The sequence below is a fragment of the Leuciscus leuciscus genome, assembly GCF_965113295.1.
Source record: "Leuciscus leuciscus genome assembly, chromosome: 17".
Classification (NCBI taxonomy): Eukaryota; Metazoa; Chordata; class Actinopteri; order Cypriniformes; family Leuciscidae; genus Leuciscus; species Leuciscus leuciscus.
The window spans coordinates 23,259,301-23,281,051 of NC_138741.1; the positions used below are offsets into that span (position 1 = coordinate 23,259,301).

Genomic DNA, 21,751 nt, shown 5'->3' on the forward strand with positions numbered 1-21,751 from the left:
ACTGATCATATGATTATATATACACTGTAAAAAAAAAAAGAAAAAAAGTTGCTGCCTTAAATTTTTAAGTACAGTTGCTTAACTTATTTTGGAGTAATGTAAAAACATATCTTGTCGTAACTTATTGATCATATAATTTTTTTACAGTGTATAAAATATATTTTCAGCGTGGTCTCAGACTTTTGGACCTCTCTTTCTGTCTTCTGTCGCTTCTGAATAGAGCATTTCTTTTTAGGTTTTGTGAACCAAGTGATAACGTGATGCAAATTACATTCATCCACCAGTAGCTTACTGTCCTCTTCACTGTGCAGGCATGCAGATATGGGCACGAGGAATAAGATGCGACAGTTATGAGAGCCAGACAGCTCGCATGCCATCTGCTTCATGACGTTGTACTGCAAATACTTCAGAGTGTCTAACAGCTGTATAAAATTCATGACTCGGCAGCCTATTGATTGCTTGAATTGCTTATCAGGTATTTCAGATGAACTGAAATGTATCAGAAGTGCACTGAATGGTCGTTTTGAACTGTTCATGAAATAGGCCTATGTGCCAATGCCAAAATGGGTGTGATGCAGGACATCAGATCATTTTCTCCAGCACTTTGTATCTTGAACTTTGAAACCTGCTCACTTTATTTTGAGATGAATGACTATGTAAAGGTGTAATGCATGAGCAATTATAATAAAATATGCTTTGCCAGTTTTGCTGGGAAGTCTTGTAAATGTGTGTGATGTGAATTTTTAATTTAGGCCTACATAATTTTATTTACCCTTTGTAATTCTTTGGTAATAATTCCGAATATTGTGTTCAATCGCAACATTCAGCGGTCACCTTATCTAATATTTCGTCTGTGGCAACACATTTATGCTTCGAGTCCCTCGTCGCATAACTGGCGCTACTTTCATGTCTCTCGTATTACTTCGCGGATTCGCTTTCTCTCTCAAATCCCATCTTTTACCTCAGTTATTGACTGTACCTCAGAGGATTTAAATATTAATAATATTACCGAAATATTGCTGTGACGTTTATTTTGTAGACTGGTTGTTTTGTACATTGCAGGGACTATTTTTACTTAGAGGAAGGATTAAGATAACATAAAAGAAAAAAATCTAATTTCAAAACAGACTGATTTTTCATGTCCACATATTTATTTATTTTGTGATTGACAATGCTAACACTGTCTGTTGGATGTATGAGCAAGAAAGTGAGATGAATAGGCTTATGTTGTACAAATCGATAAGTCATAATGAAGACTGGAGTTTCTTTCACCCACTGTCTGGCTGAGCTGCAGGCCTACGTGAAGACCCGTTTATTTAGGTTGGTAGTACATTAGATTAAATCAGGCAGTGATGACATGATCACAACTGTGTGAAACTGAGCAAGAAGCAGAATTCCACAAAACCATAAAACAAGGCACTCTGTCATTGTGGCACCAGCAAGTCTGAGATTAGGCTACTCCTCCATGGACGATTGCATCGAAAGCCATACAAGCCAAAACATTGTCAACTTTAGGCATTAAACCCAAGACAAATAGTTCCAAAGACAGCACATCCCGACTAGACAAGGAAAAGCATGAGATGAGTTGAGACAAAGGGGCCAGTTTTGCCCATTTTTAACTTTTTTCTGAGTTATTAATAATAATAAAAAATAGAATACATATTTTCTCATATCATTTGTCTTATCTTATTATTTTACTGGGTAGAATGAGTAAGTTATGGCTAAATAATTTTTTAATAAGACAGAGAGCTAAAACAGACTCATTTTTAGAGACCCTTTGACCCTCTGAATGGCACAGACTGCTTTTACATATCAAACTGCATCAGATCATTCCAAAATGATGCTAAGAGGTCTTGAATCAAATATAGGCTAATTCAGTTGCATAATTCTATATCATGTCTAACCCACACATTTGACTAGCATGTTTTAATTCTGCCATTTGCCATTTTGAGTAACTATTGAATATTTTATAGGAAGTATGTGATGATTGGTGTTTGAAGGCTAATTCATTTCCCAAATGTTGATATCAATCGAGTAAAACATATCATATTCCCTTTATAGAAATCATGACTAAATTATAGTCTGCAATTGATCGCTGGGCGACTCATTTGATTAGTGATTCAATTCTGTCAAAAAATTCCCTATAAATAGAATGATTACTTCCCTTTGAGCTAAATTGATCTGCTTTCCTTACAGAGGCCTGACATGTCTGTGTGTGTGTGTGTGTGTGTGTGTGTGTGTGTGTGTGTGTGTGTGTGTGTGTGTGTGTGTGTGTGTGTGTGTGTGTGTGTGTGTGTGTGTGTGTGTGTGTGTGTGTGTGTGTGTGTGTCATGACATTCCCTATATAACATCTGTCACTAGCAGACCTGTGGCCATCACCAGCTTTCAGAGGTGATGTGAAAGCCAGCAAGCCATTTAAAAGATTTCCAAACACTGTTTGCCCAATTACAAGTATAATTGACTCTAGAAGACTCTAGAAAATGATTTGTGTTACTATGTCTGTTATTTGATTTTAAAACACAGGCACATACATAAAGTCCAAGCTCTAAATAAGATTTATTCAATGAATAGGCCTACCATTCATTAAACACAAACTGACTGACCATAACCATAATTTTTTTTCTCTCATTTTTTTAAATGAAAAACAATGTGACAACTTGCCCCAACATCTGCCCTGACTGAATTTTTTTTTTAAATAAAATAAAATACCTTTGTTTAACTTTTAAAATCTACTGTCATTATGTTATTGACTCTTGGCTGAATGTATTTATTGTAGTCACTTGTTTACCCGAATGTACAAAACAAGATGATATTGTACATTTAGTTTGCATTATGCCGACAGAATTCACCAAATTTACTGAACTCAGTATTTGAATCCAATATGAAAACACTTACTTGGACTTTATACTGGCTTTATATATTTCTTGTGACAACTAGCCCCGGTGTCCCCTATATATAGCCTATGGCGTATATCACTAACAGAAAGCTACCATAGTTTATCATAGTTTCCACCATAACGTTCTACAGTTGTTGTTATTTTTTATTATAACTGTAAAAATGAAATTGACATTTTAAAAGATTTATACAGTGCTCGAGAAACATCTCATGTCATCGTATTATTATTTTCCAGTGCTACCAATAACTGTAAACATTATTATTGTTTACATAATAACTGTAACATTATTATTTTCCAGTGCCAACTGTATAACTATAAACATATTACTCATGGCGATTGCGGTCAATGCCCACTAGAGGGCGCCCGGATGTTAAAAAAAAAAACCCCAGAAGATCCTTTTTGCAGGTGATAAGAAATTTGATTTCAATCAAACATAAATATTTATCTTTTAGTTGTTGTTGTTTTTTCGACAGTTTTCCCTCAAAATGTAAAAAATATCTGATGGAATTTACGTGAGTGTTTCTATTTATTTATTTTTTATTACTACGTGGAACAATTAATTTAGACTCCAGAGGATGCATATTTTTTTTAAATATGCATACATCTGCATAACCTAATTTACTAAAATCATATTTCAGAAAATAGAATTGAAAATTATAAGCAGTAAATCCCACATTCTGTCGTCATGGCTTCAGCGAATAAAAAGTCAGAAATAACATTTTTGTTCCTGCATGCAGCAGTTGGTGAAAAATGATCGAGGATGAAACTGTACCATATTCCACTGGAGTTGTAGTCCGGCGCTCGGCGAACTCCCATTGAGTGTCACTTTCCCGCCCGCGGAGATGAACTACAACTCCCATGAAACCACCGCAGCGCTTCTGTTAATATCAATATGGCTTCTGTCAGTCAGACAAAGGCGAATCAGTTTTTGCCTTGAAATGAAATCAAATTAGGGAAAGGTAGCGGGAGAGTCGGACATCGTCCTATTTGGCTGGTTCATGTCTGGCGACGGGGATTACAAGGGACGGAAACACTGTCAGTTGAGTTGAATAAATGCTGTGGTGCACGGAGGCCCCGCACGCGCACAATCAGGTAAGTCTGAGATGCCAAATTATAAGAAAGGCGTCATTTGTTAAATCTGTCTGGAGACATGAAACATGCATTGACGTGCAAATGACACCCGGGGGTGAACGAGCTCGGTTCGACTTCTGGTCCGCATCGCATCCGAAGTCACATCTGCTCTCATTCTGTGGTGGGATAGGGGTTTAGAAAAGAAATGCTTGCAACTGTGCAACAACTGACACTGTGTTGACATTGGTGTGTTGTGTTGATACTTACCTCATTTCATAAATTATTATTACTATTATTATATATTTATGTATTGTATATATCTATATTATTATTGTTGTTGTTGTAGTTGTTGTTATTATTATGTTATGTGTTTTAACAAGGTGTTGCCAGCATCCTAACGTTATATCATCTGGGTATAGGGTGTACATTGGGTTAAGGATACGAATGGTTAAATTTTGGTTCGATAGTTCTTTTTTTTTTTTTTTTTGCAGTGGTTTTTAATTAAGGAAAGTGGCACTTTTAAGACCACATAAATTCAAAGTTGTCCATGTTTTCTTATAGATACTGTATGTTTTATACTCTTACAGTGTATGCAATATGCAATTAATACAAAACACTTGTAATTGTTATTTTTGTCTCGAAATTAAATTGCTTAATTTATTTGCAAACATTAATCCAGAGTGGATTTTTAAAGTAGATAGGCTGCATATCCCACCTTACTTTTTTATTGTAAAGGCTTTACAATACATTACATTAAATACATTACATCAGGTTAGATTCATTTTTTATTTACCAACCCAACAAACTACAAAAACTGCTGATCAAGCTAAAATATGGAATATGGTTTTAGTATTTGAAACTTCAGCATCCATTGAACAATAACCAAAGTCAGTGTGGATGTTCTCTATATCTTACCTGTTCTTATATCTTACTTCAGGACAGTTTGCATTTTCTCTGGCTGAGCATCTTTCTGGACATATTTCTTTTTATTGCAGCAAGCTTGTGAGACACCCCCTTTTTTATGCCATATCACTTCATTTTCTCAGAGTGCTCAGTTGGTCCTCACAATGAAAACAATGTGGGGTAAAGTTTATAAAATAAAGAATGTGTTTGAGCACGACTGAATTCATTTGAGGTTTATATGAGGTTTAATGTATAGGCTTATTAGGAGCAGGGAATATGGGTTATTAGTGCACATTATAAGCCCACCTGACATCATGTTTATGGATTATAATTACAGACAGTGATTTAAATCTTTTTGTTTTGTTTGATTTATTAATATCTTAATTAAACAAAAATTGGCTATATCAATACGCAGATGAAACTGGAAAACCTTGAATGGCATCTCAAACAGCTTTGATATGTGCAGTGCAAGTTTTGTGTGACTTAGCCTAAATATTCATCTTGTTTGTTCTGTAGATGCTTATCATATTCAATATGTTTATAAATATAATTTTAATTGTAGAACCACAGTGAGGCATCAGGTACTTCAGTCTCTGGATGGGCTGTATTTTCATTGATCAGTGGGCTTGGACATCTAATTATTACCAGCTGCTTATAGAGGTAAACTGGTATTTGAAAGATAAACACAAGTTACATATGAAACAAATGGGCTGTAAAAAGTGTTTAAAATTGTGGAGACGTAAAGCGAGATTTGGGATATTTTGGATGCCGTTCTGATGAAGAGAACCAGGGCATATGGACAAAATCAACTTTGATCTTGAGCTGCTGCAAAACAGATGAGTTTCCTCCTCTGCCTCCGCACTATAGTTTCATAACTATAATCGGTAACACTTTATTTTATAGTGTCCTTGTTACACATCTTACATGTAGTTTGTTACTGTAGTAATAACTATAAAAATATGCATAATTACATGCATCTAACCCGGCTAATCCTATAAGTACATGTAGTTAATTAATATAACTCCGTACTTAAATGCATAATTACACTGTAACACAGACACCTTAAAATAAAGTGTAACTCTATAATCTATAGATACTGTTATGCTTCCATGCATATGTCAGATTAGAACTTGAATATGCAAATAAAAGAAACAATGAACTCCCGAGAGCATTAAAACATTAAAATTGCATGCACACCAGTAGCCTTGCATTTAATGCTTGATATAGCAAGATTGCATCTTTCTTGATTGTTATTGTTAAGTAGTGATGCATTTTTCATTATTAAATATTTATTTGTCTTACTAGTCCTACACAACTGCATGTGGGCAGGCCAGTTAGAGTTGGTTTGTCATCAAGTGACAGTTTAATCTCAGTAGAAGTGGTTGTGCGTGCCTGTGGTTGGACACGTCTCCATACTGGCGATTCTGAATTCCTCTATCATTGTGGTTTATCGCCTTGCTTGGCAGAGATTACTAAAAACTAGATTTGATGTGCAAGGTGAAACCTTTACATTTGGGATTTTTTATTCCCATATAAGACATATTTTGTCATCCTGAAAATATATATGTTGTGCACTGCACACACATTAATGGGACAATAAGAGACGGTTTTATGACTTTGTTTGACGTTGTTCGGCTTCTACCGCTAAAGGCTTGTTTGTTACTGGGTTCATGTATTGTTCTTTTGTAGATACATAAAAATTAGACTGATCTGATACCGAATGAATCCTCAACAACTCCTGGATGGATTTATTGTTGTTTTTGCTGATATGCTGTATCTGATGCCTCTGGATAATTAAACCTTTTGAAGCTTTTTAAAGGGTGCTTGGGTGAGCAGAAATCTTTTTTTATTCATTTTATGCAGCGCAGACACCAGGAGACAGTCGTACTCACTCATCAGCAGAATTTATTCTTGAAGAATATGTCGCAGGGAAGTTGAAATCTTCATTTTGTTAAAAGGAGCCTCACAGTTTTCTCGTTTACTTGATTGCATTACACTGTGCCATATGGAATGCATATTGCATTGGCACGAGTTTTGCATTAGCAGCGTCATAAGTTGTAGCTTCCTTTCAAAACTCAGGCATTGGCCAAATGAATTGAAATACAATGTGTTATAACAATTCAGCTAAGCATGTGTGTGTGGAGGCAACAGTCAGCCTGGCATTGAGAGGACTATTCTCAGACAAATGCCTTTATGGAGATTCATCTTCAGCTTTTTTACTGAAAGTAGGTTGGCAGACTCAGATGGAATTTTTCTTGGCAGTTTTCCCTAAAGTTAACCTCCTTCCCCCTCCTCACGTGTTCCAGCTTTCTGCTGTTTAAAGTCTATTAAAAATTCTGTGGTAATGCATGCAGTGTCTTTGCCTTGACCTCAGACAGGCTCCGCACTTCTGTTGCAATGATTGGTCGATAAAGGTGTGGTGACTGACATTTTCTTGGAAAAATAGCGCTTTAGTTAGAGCTCATGCGCATGTGGCCCCTGCTACACCTCCTCCGCTGCATTTCCTAGACTAAAGCATTGTTTTTTTTAGTCTAGGCTATGTTATTATGACTTTTATTCACTATGCAGCCATGTGTCGTGTTTTATCAGCATGGGTTTAAGGATTTCCTCCGACATCAATTCTCTAATGCCGCAGCTCTCTCTTTCTCTTGGCAGAATGTCCCATTATACAGATGAGCCTCGTTTTACCATTGAGCAGATCGACTTGCTGCAGCGGCTACGTCGAAGCGGCATGACAAAGCAAGAGATCTTGCACGCCCTGGACACCCTCGACCGGCTGGACCGCGAGCACGTGGAGAAGTTCGGCCACCGGCACGCCCATGGCGGAAGCGGGACGGTCGTAGTCAACCACGGCAACAGCAGCAACGCCACCACCTCTTCCAACTCCTGCACTACCTCCACTAACAACCTCGCAGCCTCTTCTTCAACGACCTCTACGGCCACGCAGACCGGTTACCGTGGCAATGGCCTCTCACCATCTCCTAGCAACAGCTATGACACCTCCCCGCCCCCGACGGTACCCACCCCCATGCCGGTAGTAGCACCCATGGTCCAAAACGGACGGGACGGCCTTGCCGCTATGCCTAACGGGAAGCTCTCCCCGCCCCGCTTCACTGTTAGCAACACCTCCTCGAGGGCCTTCGCGTTCGAGCATCCAGATGAGGAAGTGGACATCGATGACAGAGTCGAGGAGCTCATGAGGTCAGTGGGATACTCTCCGGATGGGTCATAAGGTGATACTCATGAGGTGGAAAGTGAAGTCAAGACTGGGAAACGAGTGCTGGTTCTTATTAGGGGCTTTCGCACCAGGTAGTTCTAGGAACTAGCCACCAGGGTGGTTCCCCGAGAATTAATAATTCCCGTAGGAACATTTTCCTGGTTGCATTCGCACCGCCAGTAGGAACTCTGAAGCGACGTAAGCCGCGCTTGTTGACGTGACTTTTATTTTGATGGCGGTGAGAACGCCAGAGCCTACACTGCAAAAAATGCTTTTCTTACTTAGTATTTTTGTCTTGTTTCCAGTCCAAATATAAAAAAATTCTTAAATCAAGATGTTCTAAATTCATAAGTAAAATGCCATAAGATATTATGTCTTGTTTTCAGGGGAAATAAATGAAAATTAAGTGAGTTTTTGCTTAAAACAAGCAAATTTTTCTGTCCATGGGGTAAGAAAAATTCTCTTAAAACAAGATTATTTTTCTTACCCCATGGACAGATCATTTTGCTTGTTTTAAGCAAAAACTCACTTAATTTTGACTGGAAACAAGACAAAAATACTAAGTAAGAAAAGCATTTTTTGCAGTGTAAGCACACAGTGCTCTCCGTGTTCATTAGTTTACGATCTGTCTAACAGTCCTGTCTAATACGTTATTAGATAGAACTGTAATACATAGAAAGTAGACAGCATATGAAAAAGTATTAGCGTATGCCATGTGGTTGATGTCCAGTGTTGCTAGCTGAGCAGAAATACATAATCATGTTTCGTTTGGTCCCCTCAAAGTTGCGTTGGATTTTTCTCCTTAGCGTATAGGTTAAGAGGTCCATCTATCACTGTTTTCCATGTTCGTAGAGTTAGTTTCTGGAGTAAATACATAGGCTATAATCTGTGTGTTTACACAGCTTTTTTAAAAATGGCGGATGCTGTTGTTTTTAATGTGCGTTTGGCCAATCAGCGTACACTAACATCACTGGTAGTTCCTATAGTGCTGGTTTAGACCCTACTCTGAAGTAGGAGCTAAATTAGTTCCTCCAAAAGGAGTTCCTAGAACTAAAATCGTTCCTAGTTCCTGCGTTGTGAACACGCCAAAATCCGGGTTCTTCCTCCAATAGTTCTAGGAACTATGAAGGTTCCTCCGGTGCGAAAGCCCCTATTCAGAACCTGTTCTCATTTGAAAATGTTGAACTTGAAAAAGAAAAACTGAATGGTGCAACACAGTAAAAAAAAAAGCAAAAAAAAAAGCAGTGTAGTCCAAATTATGAACAGTTGACTAATGAATGGTTCTTTTACATGAATCACAAGTGAACTTAGGCTAAAATGACTAAAACTGAATCTGACTCACTCATTAACTTTGCTCATATCTGAACTGAAACTGTATTATTTGTGGTTTGTGAGACTTACATTAGTTTTATTAGTTCATATGACAACATTTAAAGTCGGCATGAAACAGAAGCTGCGATAAATCTTTTCTTATGTATTGTGACGTATATATGAGTGAAACGGCTTCTTGAACAAGAAAAAATGTAGGGCAGGACTTTATTATGTCTATCGGGAATCGGATTGGATCGTTAGATCATTGTGATTTGCTGTTGCTGTGATCTAATGTGAGTGACAGGTTGTCCCTGCGCTGCATGACTGTCCTCGCCCAAATAAACAGAGATGTCCCTTCAATTGGGAGAAGCTATTATGAATAAAGATTACGATACTTAATACTGAAATATTCCATAAAAATGTGGAAGTTCATGGTGACTTTAAAGATATGCATTAGGGACATTTTTGTAATACATGGTCGTTTAAAAATGTTACCAAAAATAGTATTGCGGTTTTTCATTTGATGTCATTTTTTAGTCTCAGTGTGTGTCTCTTTCTGTGTCTCTCTCTCTCTCTCTCTCTCTCTCTCTCTCTCTCTCTCTCTCTCTCTCTCTCTCTCTGTTGTTGTAGAATGGACAGTGCTATAATTAAAGAAGAGATTAAAGCATTCTTGGGGAATCGGCGAATATCACAGGCAGTAGTTGCCCAAGTTACAGGTTAGTGTGCTTTGCCTTTTTGTTTTCCAAATTGAAAAACTAATATATTGTGATTTATTCTGTGAAAAACATTGTTCTAGTTACTTTGTGTAATGAAAAAGAGAGCAGTTAAAGCACACCATGATATTTTGTTATGAAAGAAATGTCAGCTGTATCGTATGACTGCCTTTTATTAAAAGGAATAGTTCACCCAAAAATGAAAATTCTGTCATCATTCACTCAACCTTCTGTTGTTCCAAACCTGTATGAGTTTCTTTCTTTTGTTGAACTAAAAAAGAAGATATTTTGACGAATGTTGGTAACCAGACAGTTGACGGCACCCATTGACTTCTGTAGAAGAAGAAAAAAATACCGTCAATAGCTTGAAAGTCAATAGCTACCGTCAACTGTCTGGTTACCAACATTCCAACACCAATTTTCATTTTTTCAGGGTGAACTATCCCTTTAAGGTTGTAGGATTTGTCAAGTCTGGCATTAGAGAGACATTTGCAAGTCAGATTTTGCCCTTATATGCTGTGTGTCTTTCTCTGCAGGTATCAGTCAGAGCCGAATCTCTCATTGGCTGCTCCAGCAGGGCTCAGACCTCAGCGAGCAGAAGAAAAGAGCCTTCTACCGCTGGTACCAACTAGAGAAAACTACACCTGGTAATATGTCCAATGTCTTTCTAACATTTCATATCTTTCATTCATTTGACTTTTTATCTCGCAAATTCTGACTTTTTTTCTAGTAATTGCGACTTTACATCTCACAATTCTGACTTTTTTTCTCACTATTTTGAGTTTATATCTTACATTTCGAGTTTACATCTCAGAATTCAGATTTTTTCGTGCAATTACGAGTATTTTCCTCGTAATTCAGACTTTTTGTCGCAATTCAGACTTTTTGTTGCAATTGCGAGTTGATATCTTCTTTTCAATTCGTATCAATTCTTCTTTTCTCAGAATCGTGAGATATAAATTTTGCAATTGCGAGTTATAAAGTCCAGTTCCGAGAAAAAAAAAACGTACTTTATTTGGCATGTGATATAAACTCGCAATTCTGACCCTATAAAACGCAAAAAAGAAAAAAAGGCACAATTGCGACTTGTAAACTCGTAAAAATGTCCGTTGCCATCATCTAATGGTCACCTAAAAATAATCATTAAAAAGACTAATTTAATTAAAGCTGTTAAAATGAATCTTTTGCAATTAAAATGAATGTCCATTTTCCATACTGTGCATTATAATCGTGTGATGCCTAAATTAACTGAAGCATTTTTAGAATTCTTTTAATTATTGAGTTTGCTAGTTTTATTTAATTTATTCTTTTTAAACAAAATATGTAATATCAGCCATGTATTGTTTAACAGCCATAACATGAATAATTACTGTGATCTTGTGCTCTGTCAGTTTCATCCAGGCTGATCTGAGGGAAGATATTAGATGTTCAGTGAATAGATTAGAAGATCATGACCCAAACCCAGAACACCGGTTTCTCATTATCAGTTGCTTTCAGACACAGTGAGCAGGCTTTAGTCTACCAGAGAGTCTGTCCTCAGAAGCACACAGACTGTTTCCCTTATGACACTTCATCTGAGATAACATGTCATGTTTGTGCCCCAGGTGCAACACTAGCGATGCGGCCCACTCCGATGGCCCTGGAGGACATTGTGGAGTGGCGTCAAACACCCCCTCCCATTAGCAGCACCCAGGGCAGCTTCCGTCTGCGGCGTGGAAGCCGCTTCACCTGGAGGAAAGAGTGTCTGGCGGTCATGGAGAGGTGAGAGGATATGGTAAATTGTGTGAATGGTCAGGACAGGTTACTGTGGGTCGTCCCATGAAAGTACATTTTTGTAGGTTTGATTTGGTGGCACTTATAAGGTTACAATAAGGTTCCATTTGTTAACATTAGTTAACTTCATTAGTTAACATGAACTTACAATGAAAAATATTTCCAACGCATCTGTTAATGTTCATTTCAACATGTATTGATACATAAAAAAATGTAAGTTCTATTGATTAATATTATTCAGTGGACTTGAGCTAACATGAACTTACAATAAACAGTTGTCTTTTTCATTAAATAATGTTAACAAAGATTAATAAATACTGTAACAAAATAATTAGCTCATTGTTCATTTAATTTTCAGTTAAGGCATTAACTAATAGGGCTGGGTAAAAAATATTGATTTCTCGATATTAATCGATTCTCATTTTTACGATCCAATGTTGATGAATGAATGGAACATTGTAGCGCGCATCCCATCCAATAAATCACAATAATCTTTGTGCTTTGTTTCTATTGATATGAAGCAAAGTCTCAGATTTCAAATTACGTCCATTTTCTTACGAAATTCCAAAACATAAATACCGCTTTGGCGCTGTGGCGTGAGATCGCTCTGGCTCAGCTCTAGAGAAGCACATGATCTTCTCTTTTGCTTAATAACACCAGTTACAGTGCAAAATAAACATGAATGAGCATCTGAAAGTGTGTTAAAAGATAGAGTACAACTTATCGAAATCCGTATCATGTCACATGGAATCGTTTCAGTGTTTCAACCGTGGAAAGATGTCAGTAAAACAGCTTGTAAACAATGTCATGTAACGTCACATTTACCTCAGAAAAACCATATCCAGTGACCATAAACTCGTTAGTCAGCTGGAAAAATGAACTCTGGAGCATTTAGCTATATATATGCACCATATTACATATTCATAATAATTTTTTATGTTCTTCAATATTTAATGCATGTTTGAATAAATCTAGCAAGTTTTTATGACAGCCACCATTTAAATGTTTACATTTCATATAACTTTATTATTATAAAAACAAATAAAAGTGTAATTTAAGTTTTTATACAAATCAGTTAATTTTTACCTTCAGTATTATAGTAGGCTAATTAAGCCTATAGGCTACAACTGACTCCCATAGTTTACAGCATTAGTTAAGAGATTTGTTTATCCAAATAATATCCTGATATCCAAAATAATCAATATTGAATCGAATCGAAATCGAATCGAATTGCAAGCTTGTGAATCGAAATTGAATCGAATAGTGAAATTTGTGTCAATACCCAGCCCTATTAACTAACATTAACTAATGGAACCTTATTGTAGTGTTACCATTTGTTTTGTTTTAGCATTTAACAGTCCAGTTAGACATTACCAGCTTTTTCTTAAAGATCATGAAAATTCTAATTAGAAAATGTAGGCTAATTATTAAACTAATTAATTGAAAGCTAATTTCTACAAATATTCCCTTGTCATAATTAATTGTTCAATAGACAGTTGTTTACTATGAAAAAATCACAGGTGGTAACAGGATTAAACAACAAACAATTTGTACAGCAGTCAAATTTAATTAATTAATTTATATATACACTATTTACACTATATACATGTATATATATTAATTTGTTTGTTTATAGTTAACTAATGTTAATTTATACAATTTGAAATGTTAAAATATATTTAGAAATTTACATTCATTTTAAAGTATTGTTCATTGCTAGTTTCATGACACCCAATGCATTAACTAAGGATAACAAACTTTAAAACTCATGGTAGTGTTCATTTATATTTTAATTTTAATTTAATTGTATCTTTTAAACATTGTTTTATTTCAATTAATTAATATTTTACTTATAATTAACTCTTTAAATGAAGCATAGCATGTTGTATGTATAGTATATGTTTTTGCTGTGATTACTAGTATCAAGAATTGTGAAATTTCACTGGAATTGGTATTGACGACTGAAATGTTGGTATTGTGACAAACGTAAAACGTAGTCAACCTAAATCTAAAAGTAGGTTATCTAATCTAGTTTAAATAAAGACATAATGCAAGCTTATATTTAAAGCTAAATAATTGTGTGAATTGCATGAATATTTCATCTTATCTGCCTTTGCTGTCTTATATTTTTGCTCAAGTTATTTCAACGACAACCAGTACCCCGATGAAGCCAAACGAGAGGAAATTGCCAACGCCTGCAATGCAGTTATTCAAAAACCAGGTAGGATGTTTAAACACAGCCCCCATAAAGAAGATGAATGCATGTGTAAATGCTTGTTATCGTGGCCCCAGACATTATTGATGAGCTCTGCTGTGATTTGATTAAGGGAAGAAGCTTTCAGATCTTGAGAGGGTCACGTCTCTGAAAGTTTACAACTGGTTTGCCAACAGACGGAAGGAAATTAAGAGAAGAGCCAACATAGGTAATGTTGAAGCCCTCTGGGGACAGACAAAGCTCGAATTACACGCAACAATGCATTTTGAATGTGGACAATGTAATTATTTCCATTGCATTGTTATCACCATGCGGCAGCTGTCTCATTCAAAATGTGCAGTCATCAGAAATATTGAATTTACAGAAAAAAATGCCTTTCAGAAAACGCCGTTCCATCATGTTGGGTACATCATAATGGGCGCAGATATGTTATGGCAAGGTCTGTTTTTTTCTAAGAAGCAGCAATCCTGGAGAGTCATGGGATTGATGTCCAAAGCCCGGGAGGACATTCCAACAGCGATGAGATCGATGGAAATGACTACGGTGAGCAAGTAGCTGCTGACCAAGTTTTGGGAATGGTAAGGGATTTTTTTCAAAATATATATATATATATAGATATATATATATAAATCAACCATCCCAACATGATTTAGCTAGAATGGCTAGAATAATATTTAGCTATATTTAATTTTTTTTGTGCCTTTTTTACCTTTTAATTTAATTACAAATTATTGTCATGTTATCGCTAAAAAACTATTAATTAATTCAGGCATCACAACTTTATAATGTACAGTATAAAAAATATTATCATTTTGAGATTTGCTAAAGATTACATTTAACAGTTTTATTAAATTATTAGTGTTTAATCTCTAATAACCGATGTTACAAATATGTTGCCGATATACTGTGGTTTGTATGAACAATTTCATGCTCCTTTGTCTTTTAATGACACAAAGTCATTCAAACAGGTTTGCGGGGGAAAATCAGAGGGCTTCAGACCAATCTCTGGTTCTCTACTCCCTTATAGGACGACAACACCGGCCCAATAGAACACCAGGACCCCATAGCTTTGGCAGTGGAGATGGCCGCTGTCAATCACAGCATCCTGGCTCTGGCGAGGCAGGGAGGAGCTGCCAGTGACATCAAGACAGAGGTGCTGGATGATGAGTGAGAATCTTCCCTTCGACGTGGAGCGCGGGAGGGAAGCCGAAGGAGAAATGTGGGGTTACGAAAATAAAGCCAAACAGTTGGTGCGTGAACTGTGATTGAGGAATATGGCCAGGTCGTGGATGACCAAAGTGAATACCGAGGTTATAAAGACTGTTAACCCAACATTCCCTCCTTCCACCTCCCTCCTACATGTGTCTTTTCATTAATACCGCTTTCCTACGCGCAGCAGGTCGGGGAGGCGCTGCGTTTAAACTGTTGATGGAACGTCATGTGACATATCACCCTGCCATATCCCATACTTGGATAGTGAATTTCGTCTCTCAGTTTTCCTTCTTTCAGGAAGTCTTCTTTGCAGGATATAAGAGGTCAGTATCATACTAAATGTTCACTGCCTCAGCCTCTCCAGGGAAAGTGTGTTGGGAAGCATATTCTCTCTCACTTCTTAACTTATTTCTTTATCTACGTGCATCCAGCATTGCTGAAGTTGCATTTTGAACTTGTACACTTGTCACCAGGGTCCAAAATTAACACTCGCCTGCCACCAAATGCGTACCAGCGGCTTTGCCAAGTAAATAGAACAAACTTACTGGGCAGTTGTTTAGAACTGTAACATAGTTGGGAGATGATTAAAACTACATGTGTACGTCCTGGCAAAATGAGTCGGAATGCGCACGGGCCACAAGTGAAATATGTGTGGTTTTCACAAAGATTTGTTCATTAAGCCTTCGTCTAGCGATCCCAATGCTCCAAATAGCAATTAAACATCTAAAATGATCTTTATTTGTATGTTTTCTGAGAGGTGTACCTTCCTAAATCTTTCCTTTGTTTTAATAATCCATGAAAAATTGCCGTTTTTCTCTGCTCACTTCTCGACTACTGGCGCTTCCCCTCAACACAAGTTTGGTATCGTTGTAAAGCCAACTTTGTGAATATTCATAGCGGATTCTCAATGGCATGAGTGAACCAATGAAATGTGATTTTCAAACTCATGCTGATGTAAACGCCTCAGACAGTGTTCGATCACGATATACACAGAATTACAGTATTTCAAAATATCTGTCTTGGCAAAGTATTCATGCAAACATTATCTTTTATGTCTTAAATGAACATTTGGTTAACTGTTGGGGAAAATCATGTGATCTGTAACATTGTATTAGATCCGTGCAGTACAGTACGTCTTAATATATAGGCTGTCTGTCTCATTATTGTTAATCAAACAATTGCGGTATCATGGAGAAAAAAAGTCGAATATATATTTTTCCTATAGAAAAAAAGGCACATTTGGTGGTATTACCAGGGATTTTAAGGTATGGTTGCATCATACATAATTTTGAAGGTTTTTTAATAGAGAATGTGAAATAACTCATTTTTTAAAAACATTTGCTCATTGTTACTCATTTTGCCAGCACGGGTCACATATTTTCAAAAATCTACTAGTTTATTGACCAGTCCTGTTTAATTAGGCTGAATTTCAACAGTTTTTTTGTGGCCGTTTTACATAAAATGTGAAATAAAAAAATTCTAAATCAGCTCTAGATGAAGCGCAATACAATTGTATAAAACACAAGGGATCTTAAGATGTTTTTTTAAGTGTTTTAAAAGTTTTGACATTTAAATAACATTATTTTAAAAGTTATTTTAACTCCATACGTCATCTTAATAATGTCTAAAATGCTACAAAAAACAGTGTGATACACAGTGCATCAGCCAAAGACGTCTTTCTGAATATGTATATTGCTGTAGTGATGGTATTTAAACAAGATGAATTTAAATACGCAACTTCTCTGGAAAAGTTTTGATCATGCACAGTGTCTTGCAGCCGAAGTGTAGCATGCTAATTGAAGCATCACCACTACAATATCTAAACTACAAGAAAATAAATTATAAAAACGTACTTCACCTCACTAATTAAAAAATCAGTTGTTGGACGATTATTGGTAACTCATAACTAAACATATTACATTTCTTAAGTGCGATATTCTGCCCTCGCTAATGCAAGCGTTTTCAGTCAACGGTATCTGTTGCTATTTGTGCATCTTCAAACTTCTTCCAGTTTATCTGGGATGACGGCGCTTTTTGTCACTAAAATGCAGAAAAACAGCTAAATAATTGAATTATAATTGAGATAAGAATATCTCAAGTACAACAAAATACAGTTTTATGACCAGAATTAAATATTTGTTTCCATGAAATTGACAAAACGTTAATTCTGGACCCTGGTTGTCACATTAGAAAATGCATAGGACTGTATAGTTGCATACCATAACCGGCCTGCTGGCTTCAGCAATTATGTATTGCACTTTTAATTACTGGCGGCAACTTATTTATGTTCCTGCCGCTACACAACTGTGCATCTCTGCAGGGAGGCATCGAGGGCCGCCTGGAAACTGAAGCCTTCTCGTGAAGATTGTGCCATTATATTTCAGCATTAGCAGACTAGAAAATCAGTCGGGCTCTTCTGCAGGCCTCTCTAAAAGCAATCAGACAACAGCCGTTTAATTGAACGTATATAACCTCAAAGTGTTCTACTCGGCCAATAACTGTGCAAACGTTCCAGCAGCACACGGCTGGAAAATGTAGCATTGGGAATTTCTTTGTCTCAGCGAATGGGAAAACACTTGACAATCAGGATGACAACGTTCCAATACAAAAACCTGTTGGTGTTTGCCCTCGTGTCCAAATATGGGGTTTCTCTGGAAAGTGATGATAACTCCCCTCCATGGGGATTAATAACAGTTAGTTCCCGAAATTAAAGTGGATTTAACCACTCTAATAAAAATCCCATGTAATTGCTTGTTTGTTTTAATAATCATAAAATGTCACTTTAAGGGGGAGGGTTATGGTGCTTTGGGTTCTTTACCTCAACATACTTTTTTTTATTTTTTTTTATCTGGTACTGTTTCAAAGAAAGATAAGAGGGATGGACTACTTCAGGTTATTTTCATTTGTGCTTCAGAATCATGGTGCTTGTTTTAAAAAAGGAAAGGAGATACTAACCACGTGCTCTCTCCCACCTTTTACCGTCTTTCCTCTTTGCCTTTTAGGAAGCTGCTTTCTGTGTGTAATGCATATCATTGCAGGCACAAATAAGCTTTTTTTAGACTTATCAAAATAGCTATCAGATGACAAACCTGTGAAAAGTTTCAGCTGCTTCAAAAGTTCTCTCAGAATGTCTGAAATACCATTTCAACTCATAAACACACCTTTGTTTCTATTGAGCGTAAGGACTACAGATTTATGTCGATGAGATCGCCACTAGCTTACTCGTAATTAAAACGTCAGTCGCAGCCAAACGTAAATTTCGAACATAGAAATTGGGCTTCAGCCTTGATGCAAGTATTTCTAAGCACTTAAATTACAGAATATGTAAAATCTGTCAACACGTCATTTCTGTGAAAATTAACTGTGGGTGACGCTGTTTAATTTAACGCTGAAGTTCCTGGATACATTTATTCCATAAATCTACATAAGCTTATCATAAATGTACCAAGTCTATTTGCTCAAATATGTATCAAAAGAATATTGTGTGTTAGGAGAGAATATTAATTGGAAATTAAATTTCTCACTTACGATAATTCTGCCAAGCAGAAAAAGTGCATCAAATGAGACGTTGTTTTTCTAGTTATGCCTTGTAAATTGGTTGAAAGGTTGTTATGTTTTCCTTTATAGGGGTGACCAGGACTAGTTGACACACTTTTTACTCCAGTGACTATTTGTCAGCGTGAGATTATTGTTGAAAGGTCATTTCTGCATTGACACAAACCTTGCAGACTAGCGCTTGCTGTAACACTATATGGGGTAAGTTGTCACAGTGGCAACCTGCTGTGTATTAACACTACCACAGCATATTTTTGTTTATATTATAAGTATTATATTATTATGTTCATTGGCTTTTCAGAAAAAAAAGCAAAAATGTCAAATTATTGTTTTGGCTAACAGAAATTGTAATGAACTTTATAAAATTCCAACCTATAAAACGTGTATCAACTTGCCCCAATCTAAATTTTGAAGGTACACTATGTAATTTTTGGCCTTTTATCGGTTAAAAGACAAAACTGCATATTTTTTTGCAGAAGAACATTGCTTTGGTTGTACTTCGACTGCGTAACTGTGCAGGCATTCACTACTAGGCTTAAGTGATATAGCCAGTTTAGATGGAAAGGATCTCAAGCTGACTAGCTGAAGACGTTACTGTAGCTATACCCATTAATAGACACAGGTACTTTAAAATAAATTCCGACGCAGCACTACAACCACCATAATGAAATAACCCTTCACAATAGATAATGCTTTACAATGAACTCTGTTAGAGAGCTACATATGGCAAGTTATCTGTTAAATAAAATACCTTGCTCTCCTATTGAGTAATAAAACGCCATCTCCGCTTTTACAATATTTCAAATACTCGCCATCTCCGAAAAGCCAAGCCGATGTTGATTCTTGTTTTATTACGAGCTCTCTCAGCAGACTCTCCTCTGTTCAGCGTTTTTTAAAACTGGTGATTCGAGATTCAGCGTGCTCCATGTCAACCTTTTTCACTCGTTATGACATCTAACCTATGCCACTCCCACACCACATACACGGCAAGCAGATTTAAGGTATGTCCGACTTGATGCAGCACTGTGCAGACCGATCGGTGTATGACATCAAAGTACCGCGAGAGCGATTAGAGAGCAGACGTTCGCTCAAGTCGAACACACCTCTTTTCCATATTTACGGATATTACGAGACACGCACTGGCGAGTGGCGTATATATGCATTTTCCCGCCGTAAATCAATATTGTTTGTATTTTTAAACCCGTCAGATCTAAAATATAAAAAAAAAAAAAAAAAAAAAAAAAAAAGTAATAATAGGCTTACCATAGTGAATCAGGGTAAGACAAAAACACGTTTGGAAGAAGGATTGAGGTTTTGACTCATTTAAATTTTGAACAAAAAAAAGTTACATAGTGTACCTTTAAATCGACTTTCGTTATATAACTGACTCTTGTCTGTATGTACAGTATGCAAATGTGGTTTTATTGTTATCGCAAATTGTTTAGCGGCTGTTAGAAAAAAAATGTGATGGAATGGTTGGATGGTTTGAATCCAGCAGGGAACATCACTGTAGCAATTGTGCAATTTTGACTGAAAATGTTATAGTTACTGAAATACAGTCGTTGTGGTAAGTTCCCTGTGTGACAACTCGCCCTGGTCTCAAGTTCTTTAACTTTATTCAGTTCACTGAACCTCCATCAAAATATTAGATGCTATTATAGCGAGACAATGAACAGTATTGCAAACTGCCAAATCATACATTCAGCTAAAAAAAGGTTTAGAATTGTCCCTGAAATGTGTTTTAAGTCGTTGCCAACCCAAATTTTAGTGTGAATTATCACGAGCTTACACAGCAGTCATGTAGTCTTGTATATTTTATTATAGGACACAGTCAGCCCAATCTTTCTAACACAGAGTCCCTCATTAAACACTTTCTTAGAAACAGTATTGAGGCACAATGTGATGGACTTGTGCCCGGTGACTTACCCAGAAGTCTTTATTAAGCTAGTGTTGGAATGTGTTTGGAACAGAAGTCTGTCGTGAAAGAACGAGGGAACACTTTGACTGTGTTTTTAATCTGTCCATGTTCAATATGTGAATATATTAAAAATATATAAATATATTCTATGAGTATAAAAAATGAAAATATATCACTGTTGTATTAACTTGAAATAGTCTGATCATGTATCTCTTATTACAGAATTTAGTGCCTTTTTTGGACAGTAGACTGTTCTGTAATTAATATGTAGTATAAAATGCATATGCTTTGTTACTTTTTTAAGTTTTGTTTTGACACTTATTTTTGGTTTGTTTTCAAAATTTGTTTTTAAGTTGTTTTTATTTTAGAACTGTACCTTCTAGAGAATAAAGACTTAATGAGCTGAAAGACACTGGCTTCTTGTACTTAATATTTAAATTGTGCAAAATATTAGGCTGATTATATTCATCATCAGTCTGAAGTTGAAACTGGATTGTTTGAAGACATGAAGTAATGTGAAGCGTTTATATCAGAATGTGTGCACAAGCTTGCATTTCGAATCGATTCAATTTGATTCAATATTGATTAATTTGGGGGCCTATATAGAAAATATCATTTAAAGAAAAAAAATCAAATTAATTAACTAATGCTGTACATGAACCCCACATCATTATAATGTTAAAGGTTAAAATGAATTGATTTGTAGGCTACTAAACAGAAGAAGGGTTTTATAATAACGTTACATTTTCAATAACAATTAAAGCTGCAAGCAGCATTTATCGGGGTTCAAGCATTTAAGGCCTTTAAGCACATAAGCATTTAAGACATTAAGTTTTATTTAGCAAGCTTTTAACCACTGAAATAATAGATGGAAAAGTCCATACAAGCAATTTACCATAGGAAATATGTGGTTTTAAAGCTTTTTAACAGTTATAGCGCCACCTATGGTCCGATCTCCATGAAACTC

The 21,751-nt window shown here is 36.2% G+C and overlaps 1 protein-coding gene across 16 annotated transcripts; it reads left to right on the forward strand.

Moving 5' to 3' along the window:
- Positions 1-3,736: 3,736 nt before the first annotated feature.
- hmbox1a (homeobox containing 1a) lies at positions 3,737-21,192 on the forward strand. 16 transcript variants are annotated; one of them, XM_082143132.1, is made up of 9 exons: positions 3,737-3,988; positions 7,526-8,071; positions 10,029-10,114; positions 10,648-10,758; positions 11,716-11,872; positions 14,023-14,105; positions 14,212-14,307; positions 14,556-14,677; positions 15,056-21,192. In XM_082143132.1, the coding sequence occupies exons 2-9, from the start codon at positions 7,527-7,529 to the stop codon at positions 15,146-15,148; spliced, it is 1,293 nt and encodes a 430-aa protein (XP_081999258.1). In that variant the 5' UTR covers positions 3,737-3,988; position 7,526; the 3' UTR covers positions 15,149-21,192. The 16 variants fall into 16 exon arrangements, with proteins under 16 accessions (XP_081999258.1, XP_081999261.1, XP_081999262.1 ...); XM_082143135.1 differs by having other exon boundaries at positions 15,068-21,192; XM_082143136.1 differs by having other exon boundaries at positions 14,559-14,677; positions 15,068-21,192.
- Positions 21,193-21,751: the final 559 nt, after the last annotated feature.